The following is an 11,452-nucleotide window of genomic DNA, read 5'->3' on the forward strand; positions in this document are numbered from 1 at the left end:
TCTGCTTTCTCCAATCCGCCAAGGCTGTTATTGGTCTGGATCCTCCTAAGACCACAGTCAGTGACTTGTTTGGGCTCTCTGCGTACCTAAAACATTTATGTGTGGTAAGTAGCGTTGAGTATACAATCTTGTTATCAGACACTTTGTGCCTGATGTGCGAATTTCGACTGTTAGCGCTTACTGTACTCTGAAGAGCATTCAGCATTGTTTGTCCTTTGTTCGGTTGTTGACCTTTACACGCGTGTTTCCATACAAAAAATCTTACATACATTGGGATTCATCTTATCTGACTAGAACTGCTGCTGGCATTACTCGGGATGAGACGTTTCTCTCTTTTATCTCATAGTCTCCTGTTACCATTTCGCATTCATCGTTTACATTAAGTTTCTGTGTCTGTGACCATGCTCTTCAATAAACAATAAACAATAATAGTACTAGAGCCACAGAAACTTTCACTTGTTGCTCCCTGATGGAACTTTCACAGATCAGGTGCGTCTCAGTTCACGAACTCTTGAATTGTGCTGGCACGCGTAGCGTGGATGTCAAACAAGTTTTATTTCTTCAGAAGTTTGCTGCCAGAAAACATTGCCCTACCATGTGTCATCACTAGCTAACAACTCCAGTTTTAGACCGCTTGTCTACGTAAACGTCACCCGGTTATTCTGATGAGGCATGCGTGGAGGAACACCAAGATGTCATTAACTCCTACTAGAATCAATTGGTTTTAAATATCGAGGCAGACGAAGGCGGGATGAAATTCAAGCCTCCAATACAGGATTGTGATAACTTACCAATATGCCAAAGTGATTTACTATAAAATCTATTTTATCGTACAAGTTTTTCTGCAGGATATGATAAATCTGAGGATGAGGAATCAGTGGATGACAAGTAATTGAAGAGTGGTTTTAGAATGCGGGGGAAATAGCACTTTGACTGCTCTATCAGATGAGATTCTGCAAACCAAATGAACGCCAAGTTCTCGATTGGCCTCTTATGTCAACTACGCACTCCGTAAGGGTCATATTCCAAAAAAAANAGGCGTTTGGTTCGGTTTCGCATGACACAATCGCAATCGACACGATCGACACAATGATGGGGTTTGGAGCACCGTCATTTCTAGTTCGCTACATCGCACATTCCAATGAGAATGCTGTAGCAGTTTTCCACAGTTCCGAGGTTCGCTGCAAGGAGGTTCACTCTCCCCATTATTGTTAATCATGGTAACGGATGAGGTTCTTGGACTGTCGATGCCGCAAATGGGATATTAGTTCCATGACACCCTAGTAGATGGTTTTGCCTTCGCTGACGACTGGCTCATGTGTGCAGAAAGTCAGGCTTGCTTTAAAGAGAAACTTGAAGGCGCTGCGGTCGAGTTGGGTTGATCTGGTATGAAGATAAATGAGCGAAAGACGAAAGTGATGATGATTTGTGGGGACGGGAAACAACGGGCGACAGCAGTCGCACTCGAGCCATTTTGCTTCATCGAGGATCTCACTGATCCTCTAGGTCCGACAGACACCGTAACGTATTTGGGTATCCCCTTTACTCTCAAGGGGAAAGGGGTCTTCACCTACCGCTAGCTCGATGAGGTGACGCGTGCCCCGTTGAAGCCGCATCAAAGAATGGAGATCATGAGGGACTACCTGATACCGAGGCTGACATAATCGCTCGTGTTTTGCCTGCCGAAACATTCTGAAAAGGTTGAACAACTATATCAGGCAATCTATATTCGTGGCTGCCTACATCTACCTAAGGACACCCGGATCAGCTACATACACGCCGATGAACAACAAGGGGGACTTGGTATTCCAAGTCTGAGTGCATCAATCCCGATGCAGCGGAGAACGCGTAGGGGAAAGCTCCTTTCTACTCAGTGCCCAGTACTACGCAATGTGGTCAACGATTCCGCACTTGGAAAAGTTACTCGGGATCTCATCCTCCCGATCCGAGTCCACGGTGCATGCGTAATCACCAAGGAAGAGCTGGTGGCTGCTTGGGGTGATAGTCTGCACAACAGCGTTGATGGTCGCGGTTAACGAGAGTTATTCGCTTCGCATCTTTCTAATCGATGGCTTGTATTTTCAGAACGAGTGTTTCCTCGGATATCTATCCGCGGTATCCAGCTCCGATGCAACGTGCTCAGGCGGAGAGTTAGAAGCGAACGGCTTGGTCACGATGGCCAGACGACCTCATATCGTGAAAACTGTGGTCAGCCGGAGAGTTTGGTGCATATTTTGAAGTCCTGCTGGATCACGTATAACGTCAGATGTGTTTGTCATAATTGCGTTGCAAGAGAACTCGCACGTCTCCGTCGACTGGGATACACCGTCTTCGAGAAGTTGAGAGCGCCTACTTCGATGTTTTTCATAAAACCTGACCTAATCGCTATTCCAGAGCGCTGAGCAACTGTAAGAGACGTGAGCATGGTCTCGGATAGGCGCTGGTGTGGAATGAGAAGAAGCAGAAGTATAGTGCTGATGAATATCCCCTTGCCATAATCTCAGCATTACGTGCAACCGGTTGTGATGTCGACTGTTTGGTCCACCAACCGATGATCATTTCTCATCTATGGATCTGCTTTCTCCAATCCGCCAAGGCTGTTATTGGTCTGGATCCTCCTAAGACCACAGTCAGTGACTTGTTTGGGCTCTCTGCGTACCTAAAACATTTATGTGTGGTAAGTAGCGTTGAGTATACAATCTTGTTATCAGACACTTTGTGCCTGATGTGCGAATTTCGACTGTTAGCGCTTACTGTACTCTGAAGAGCATTCAGCATTGTTTGTCCTTTGTTCGGTTGTTGACCTTTACACGCGTGTTTCCATACAAAAAATCTTACATACATTGGGATTCATCTTATCTGACTAGAACTGCTGCTGGCATTACTCGGGATGAGACGTTTCTCTCTTTTATCTCATAGTCTCCTGTTACCATTTCGCATTCATCGTTTACATTAAGTTTCTGTGTCTGTGACCATGCTCTTCAATAAACAATAAACAATAATAGTACTAGAGCCACAGAAACTTTCACTTGTTGCTCCCTGATGGAACTTTCACAGATCAGGTGCGTCTCAGTTCACGAACTCTTGAATTGTGCTGGCACGCGTAGCGTGGATGTCAAACAAGTTTTATTTCTTCAGAAGTTTGCTGCCAGAAAACATTGCCCTACCATGTGTCATCACTAGCTAACAACTCCAGTTTTAGACCGCTTGTCTACGTAAACGTCACCCGGTTATTCTGATGAGGCATGCGTGGAGGAACACCAAGATGTCATTAACTCCTACTAGAATCAATTGGTTTTAAATATCGAGGCAGACGAAGGCGGGATGAAATTCAAGCCTCCAATACAGGATTGTGATAACTTACCAATATGCCAAAGTGATTTACTATAAAATCTATTTTATCGTACAAGTTTTTCTGCAGGATATGATAAATCTGAGGATGAGGAATCAGTGGATGACAAGTAATTGAAGAGTGGTTTTAGAATGCGGGGGAAATAGCACTTTGACTGCTCTATCAGATGAGATTCTGCAAACCAAATGAACGCCAAGTTCTCGATTGGCCTCTTATGTCAACTACGCACTCCGTAAGGGTCATATTCCAAAAAAAAATTAGTTAAAGAAGACAGAATAATATATAATGTGCTGTATGTTATGTCTAATGTACTATATCGCGATATATGTAATTTGTACACATGGTATATTTGCTTATTTATCAAACGGAGACAAGGATTTGAGCGGTCCGATGAATAATGACCTCTCCCAAGAAGAGATTACTTCGGTTGGGTTTCATCTTTGGGGAAGACCATTGTAATAATTTTGGCGGTGGTCTCCAGTTAGTTGGGTTCAGCAAAATTTCCAAGCTTGGTGCCGACTGTATCATCACACTGCACGTCATTTCCTGGTAAAAGCAGTTGATGGAGAACTTGTTTAAGCTAACGATTCAAATAGAGCTCTGTGATTTAAGTTGACACAACCAGCCTAGTACTAACTTGAAAGAAATAAACATGTTTCTGCGGTAGAGAAGGAAAGGAGTTAGTTTAAATCCCAACATACCCTGTCGCATCCATCAAACTACTTTACTGAACTGCAATAACTGGTGAACAGTTATTACAGTTCCATCAAAGGAGGGCTAGTTTGTGAGAAAAAAACGTTTTGTGTATCGACAAGAATGTGAACAGCCCTAACGAAAACACCTTCCTGATACGAAAATATCCATAAAATTGGTAAAAAAAATTGGCAGTCTATTATTCATCTTGGGTACGCCTAGTTCAGGGTTTACACCAAACTTATTTTCTACTTGGGCGTGTGTTCTCATAGAGGATTTACAATTTAAACTGATGTTGATGAAAGACTCAGCTGAAGTTCACTCGAATATCTCTTTAAACCTCCCCTTAAAAAAGGCAAAATCGGTAGTTTGTTGTCCTGAATGTGACATTGTGAATAGCAACTAAAGCGATTGGGATATCTTGGATATCGTTCCAGGTGAAGCATCAGACGGCTGTAGAATATCATATCAGCACCAACTTAGTTTTCAGAAGAGTTTCCATTGAGACTGATAAATGTTTCTTGAATATAGGTCGTCTGTAATCAGGAGTCAAAGTGTATCTTTCATGTGGGAATCAACAGTCGGTCAGCTGATGAACATAGTGGTATATCGTTCCCAGAAATTGTCTGAATCAAGAATTAATTTTAGCCTGTCTGTCCTAACTACCCCACACGTCTATCGATCCAAACCGATATCAGAAATCAGAGGAGGATGTTGATTAGCAGACCGTTTGCCGATTCTAATTTGACATTCGCTGTTTTATCCTTTTGAATTTCGCCGGAAAAAGTGATAGGATTTCCTCGACTTGCTGAGTCTCAAATTGTCGACACCGTCTAAGAGTTTTACCATATAGGAGTCTGGTGTATAGTGTGCTGTCATCGTTCCACACACTTCTAAGTTGGAGCATATGTCTGCGTCCCGTTCGATGTGTGGTGAGTGGTGTGGTACTGGTGGTCTGCTATTGATCACTTTAAAGAACTAGACTATTGGCGTCAGAGCAGTAGATTTTTTTCTCATCAGCTACTCAACATGACAAAGATTTTTAATTGAGAATTTAGACAAGTGAATGGATCCAAGTAAAAAAAACTCATGTTCCGAAGCTCCCAAGTTCTCGAGTTTAAGGTTGTGTGAACTTTTATGAAGTTGGACACCTTGGTTTTGGTATTTAGAGACTCCCACACACGGGATTCAATGTGGTTACTTCTTTTCTTATGTTTTGCACAATTCTTATCCAAACCCCCGTGGTGAGCTAGTAGTATCGAGCCACAGGGTGGTCAATCAATACCAGATCGCACAAAATCTTGCGCACTCTGTTAGGGTTATCCAAGGTCAGCGTTGCGTCAAATTCACCGCTCTGTATGTAAATAGTACCCGTAGGTCGAGTATGAAGACACTTTATGCATCCATCATTGGTTGTTCACAAATCACATGGCACAGCATGAATTAGTTGAGACCCAATGCAGCAGCACACACGGGCAGCGCTCGTTCATAGTATTGAATAGATGTACGTACACCCGACTATCAAAAATAGGGTCCAGAGTCGTGTACGAGTAGAATGTGGGCAGAATTAATGCCGTAAGACTCGAAAAAACTAGCAGGAATTCGACCATCAGCGTCAAGAACAACAGTGAATTAAAAAAACACATTTTGAAGTGGTTGTGCTGTGGATGAGTTTTCAGCTTCATACTTAGAAGTCTCGAGTTCGAGAAAGCTACCAAGCAAGAAGAATTGGTTGATGATAACAGGTAGTAGAGTGATCCGGTTCCGGTTTTTCACATCAAGAAACAGACAGTTGCAGATATTTCCACATTTGCTGTCAACCATGGTACCGAAAATTCTGTGCACTTGTTCCAACTTCGGGGGAGTTGTTCAGTTTAGGAGACAACTTTTAAGGACATCCTGTCAAACAGAATACATTGCTAGGCACAGTGCCATTCAAAAGCATAAAAAAGGTGGGTTGAAGGTGTGTGAAGCCGCTGGGGTCTGTAACGGAGTCAAAAGACCTACCTACTACAAAATACTAACCCGATCCTTTAGAACTGATATGAGCAAGCACTTACCGCTCTTTATCGGACGGCTCACTGATCCTTCTCAAATTTATCACATGTTCAACCAAAAAAAACAGAGAAGAGAATTCCTTGGGCAGGTAACGAAGTGCAAATCACCTTGGTGCTTACAAGAGGGACGAGTGAAGCTCTCGTTTACGAACTGACTGTGTTGTATGAACAGCGCCTCATGTATCGCAGTTGATTGTCCTGATGGAACTAGAATTTCATCTCAAATGAAACATGGGACAACCTTTGTACAGCGCATTCAGCTGAAGAATATCAGGGATGAGAGATTCTACTGAGTCTCCGGTTAGTACCGGGTTAATTTTCAAATGAATGTATACTAAAGTGGTACACGAAAGCCGGGATGTAAAGAGCCTCCAGGTTGATGAACAGCGGCCCAAATGCCCGCGTGAATGGCAGAATAGTGGTCAGTAGGTGTCTAATCGACCACCTGATTTTTGGAGTCCACGTTTTTTAAATTTTCTTCCTGTTGTTGCATATTACTTCTTTCTAAAACAGTTACTAACTGAGTCCAGAATGGATTTCTTGGCTAACTATCAGAAGTTTGTTTCGGACTGCATCTGATTTTTGTCGAGATGGGAATATCCCTGGGTGATCTAACACAAGTTTCAAATGGACCAGGTGTCCGAAAAGTCCACGAATATGTGCGGAACCATTGAATCACCGACTTGACAGAACTTATCGCCCTAGGCATTCCCCATCAACAACCCGAGCATAACTCTCCCTGGCTTATGAGCTGCTGTTTCTCATGAATATTTTGACTGCCTCCTTCCATTGCAGATATATGCCGCTTGATGTAAAATTTGGATAAACTGGTCTCTGAAAGTGTTGTTCAGCAACGTCTGTAATGAGACTGAAGAAAAGAGATTCTCGTCATCTGAAGTGGAAAAGAGGATTTCCGGACAGTTTGTGAGAAACAAAAATGGGTTTTTGGCCGAGCAAATTATCCTTTCTCTATCCTAATCAACCGGATTAGAAACTGAAAGGCATATTCCCAGTGGGAATTGAGTTGAAAAAGTTTTCTAATTCAGACTCGAATGAAAGAAAGTGCTTTTCGCCTAGCTTTCAGCCGACCGACCCTGCACCTATAAAATTTGCTAGGCAAACTTGTTTATGCGAACGGCAAAAACAAAATACAAAGTCAGATTCGCCTGAAAATAATAAGAGAGATATTAGATGATCAAAAATAATTGGAACTGTTTTGAAAATTGACAAGATATACTGAATAGATTCAGTTGCATACCAGTTCTGTTTTATCACGTAACTCAACTGAACCAGCTGAATCTCCCTATTATGACACTCTCCGGCGGAGTGTGCTGGTACGGCATTGAGGATAGTGCAGTATATTTTCTTGGAGCAACACCACCCAAAAGTTTTCTGAAAACTATTCGACATTCGAGTTAGCCTAAAGAAGGATGAATTTGTGCTGAATTGTGAAAATATGGGATATCATACCGGCTGTTTGATGAGTGGCTTGTACACATCAGCTTACCAACAAACAGATAACAGAACTCCCCATGGTGCCCTCGACATTGCCATTGAAGTCTATCAACCACTTGTCTCTGCAAAACATCGCGAACCCTGAGTCAGTTTGGACAAGGCAGTAAGAAACACAATGTTTTTGGCCCAGTTCATCTCACATACAATCCCTTGTCGCAATACGTGCGTTGGCGCACCACAAGTGTCAATCAGTCCTCAGAATTTTAATCCATTTTCTTCATTGAAACCATGGATTAGTTCCACTAGATTCGAAACAAAAAGTGCGCAAAGAATGCTCATGGAAAAACCGCACCCATGAGCATCTCCAACAAGTGGCATGCAGTATCACCTAATTGATTCTTCATTCAACGCATCTGGTTGCGTTGTGAATCCACAAGCGAAAAACAACTGGCATGGGATAGTGGCCAGGGTGATTAATAATTCATCACACACTGTGGTACCAAGCTTTATATGCAATGCAAAACAGGTTAGTAAATTCGTCACCTAATGTCCTGAGTACACAATTAATTAACTGACAAATTTTAACAGGTCAGCATCTTCAAACTATGTCTGCTGTAACTGTTCTAGGACGTCTCGTTTTCGGGGTGCGCATCAAACCGTGGGCATGCGTAAGAGTACGACACCATGTTTCCTAGCCTTTGTGTTGGTTCGCTTACCTTCAGGCCAATGGTGGTCGAGCTCTTTGTCGCATGTTTACATGCAAACAAGCACCAGTTGAGTTCCGTCCAGCAACTGAGGAGTAGCTGCTTGTAGCTGGGCAAAACATCAGAGAAAAACACGATGGTGAATTCAGAACTATATAGCTTTAGCATAGCTGTCCAACTCAGTTTGTGTCATGGCACATTTCGACCGCCAATCAGCCAAGCTGACATCGGATTTGCAAGACTTACACCCCTGAGGGGATGTAATACTGCCTATGAGATAGGGTAGCTTTGTCGCGCTCTTAATTTTGACATGTGTGTACGTATAACGCAGTTGAACTTTTAACCAAACGTGCACGTCTCTTTTGAACACTTTCTGCCAAGCAGACTGATACTCAACAGTTTTACCGATGAAATGGCCGTCGTAGTTACACCTCACAAAGTGTGGAAGACGGTTTCTGTTGTCATTTTGTATAATTTGTCACTTTCCGAAAATCTCCTTGAGTGATGTAATGACCATTTTTATCTCGAAAAGCAATAAATTGATTAATGCATTTTTGGGCGAAATTGGTACATGCAGTCAGGTGTGTTTGATCAAGCCAGTCGCTTGGCACGAAGGTTTTTGAAAACTCGCAGATAAGTGCCTTCATATACGCATGCAAATTTCGCACAAAGGCCAGCAGATGTGGGCATCACTGTCAGCCAGATCTGGGGAGCAGATCATGTACGCTGCAAATTTCGCACAAAGTCCAGCAGATGTGGGCATCACTGTCAGCCAGATCTGGGGAGCAGATGTTTCCGGAACGAGCTTGCTGCCAGTTTGCCAACTAAGATAGTTGGATACCTCCATCCCCGTTCACATTAGATGGCCTCCCTTTGAAACCCGATCATCACAATCTGTGCTTTCGCTCTGTATTGGCCAAATGAGTCAGAGGGACTCCATTTCAGTAACACTATTTTATTTAACCCCATCACGTATATCCATTCATAGATATTTGGGAAAAAACAATGGATTCTTTCGAGCGAGTTTCACATGGTAAATCATCATCTAGCTCTGTATCTCAGCTGAATAACTTGTTTCAATGCGATGAGTTTGTGATTTCGCTCTGAAGTGGGTTACACGCAACTGATGAGGGGAATAACTGACTTATGGACTTTCAAAATAACTATACTGTAAATCTGCACCAAGCTGTTAGTTATTGTCACTAGCACTTTCCATTCATTTGGTGACGTTTCAAATTTTTGAAGAAATGAATTTCACCTACCGCTTGAGTAAATTCGTCTGAATAAATTATTTGGAGATGCCAGGAGCTGATATTTGTGCCTCGTTAGCAGTTTTATTCGCATGACGTCTATAAAATACATCGGGCAAATCTGATCACATGGTGATCAGCATCATAGATGAACGAAAGATTATTCCAGACTAGTTGCTACAAAGCGGTTTACTGTTCAGAAGGAACGCATTCATATATATTGTAGCAATTCAAATCACAACTCGTTAATTAACTCATCTGGGCGTCTGGGATTCATCCGAAGAAAAAAGTGATGTTCACAAAGGATACTACTCACTAAGTTGCTGAAAACTCTTCGATATCCCACGATCCGTCTCGGCTCTCTTGTGGCTCATCAAGTAGGCACACTCAACGAGATTCCGTCAACCCCATGTTCACAATCAGGAAATAGGAACCTGTAGACTAAGTCCGAGTGAGAATTTCGGACTAACCAGCAGGCTTGCAAAGCTGGCTGAAGCGAGCTGCAGGATATCAAAAAAGTGCAGTATTTAAACTAGTCGTTGATATCTAGGAGACATTTCCGTAAAAGCATTTTTGGTACCGGACCTGCTCATCCTCAATGCAACATCGTTGAAGCCTCCTTGCGGTGTAACGAATGGATTAAGCAGGACGCTAATAACGCCCTACGTTAGGCCAAATCTATAAATGACGTTACCCTTTTCACGTTTGCATACACTGTAATTGTTATCCTGTGTATTTTCGTGTACTCAGTCTGCCAAGAGCCAGGTAGCAGTGGGCAAAGCTCAGCAAAGTTCATGCAATTACTTACACTCATGCATTTGCTTATGGTGAATCAACCTTTCTGACCATGTGAACCAAACAGTAGAATTCTGGTGGCTCCGCACACACACCTGCAACTGGTGTTGCTCTTCCGGTTTGGCAAGCATTGGAGCATTGGAGTGCGGTTTTCGCTGAACCGACTTGTCGGTGGCAATGGCGGGCAAAATAATTCATAACGTACGCCTCTCCAATACAAGATGGGTCTTTCATATTATACGGGGGGTGGGGCTAATTCTATGTAATCATCATTACATAACAAGCGAAAACCTCTAAGGAAAACTTGCTGTCATTGTGGGTGGGAATAGCAATTGAATGTGAGTTATCGCACCAGTGAGATAACGTATACATTGACATCAACAAAAGCAATTATTAACACAAGAGTCTACTCCTGCATTTAATTCTGGGGGCCTACTTTCGCGTTCATCGCGCAATCGGACACGGTCTAACCACTGAATTGAACATCTACACAACTGCGGGATAATTGTGCTTCATTTTAACCCCGCCCTAGTTTATCTCACAGTGGCAGAATATTGTGCGCTCAACTGACCCCAAATAACCCAGCTGCAAGAGCTATCCAAGTTTGTTCATAGCCACACCACTCTTGTTTGAACGGCTGTGTTCCTGAACTGGCGTAATTATTCCGGCGAGTCCACACCAGAGGGAGGCACTGGACTCGAGTTTCGCTCTTATTAGAGCGAATCAGCAGTGTATATCCAATGGCCGTGCCGGGATTTGAACCCCGGACACCTGACATGCGAGGTGAGCGTGTAACCACTAATCCACAAACGCACGTTGGATGCATCTGAATTTTCACGTCTGAGCATGCGAACCTTTTCACACTTGATCGATGTGATTGGTGTGCCCGAACTCATTGTCAAACTACCCAAATTATTGCCCTTCAACAACTTCCTGCTCCCCACCGGCTTTACGTATTCCCGGAATTAAGCAACTACACTTGCACTGGCTCCATGCCTACCAACTGACTGACACCCAGCAATTGATTGGTTTTCTGTCCATCAGTCTACACTTCTCTGAAGTGGGAACTTGGTCGGAATCTGTGAATGGAATGCGAAATTCTAAAGTAATGCCATTGAACCCAGGAAACAGCGCAATTTGAGCTAA

At 43.0% G+C, this 11,452-nt stretch overlaps 1 protein-coding gene across 1 annotated transcript; it reads left to right on the plus strand.

Moving 5' to 3' along the window:
• Nucleotides 1-2,423: 2,423 nt before the first annotated feature.
• On the plus strand, nucleotides 2,424-11,136 carry T265_00346 (hypothetical protein; the record flags this gene model as incomplete). Its single annotated transcript, XM_009164091.1, has 3 exons — nucleotides 2,424-2,466; nucleotides 2,505-2,742; nucleotides 10,989-11,136. The coding sequence occupies 3 exons, from the start codon at nucleotides 2,424-2,426 to the stop codon at nucleotides 11,134-11,136; spliced, it is 429 nt and encodes a 142-aa protein (XP_009162355.1).
• Nucleotides 11,137-11,452: the final 316 nt, after the last annotated feature.

This window comes from Opisthorchis viverrini (assembly GCF_000715545.1).
Source record: "Opisthorchis viverrini unplaced genomic scaffold opera_v5_3, whole genome shotgun sequence".
NCBI lineage: Eukaryota > Metazoa > Platyhelminthes > Trematoda > Opisthorchiida > Opisthorchiidae > Opisthorchis > Opisthorchis viverrini.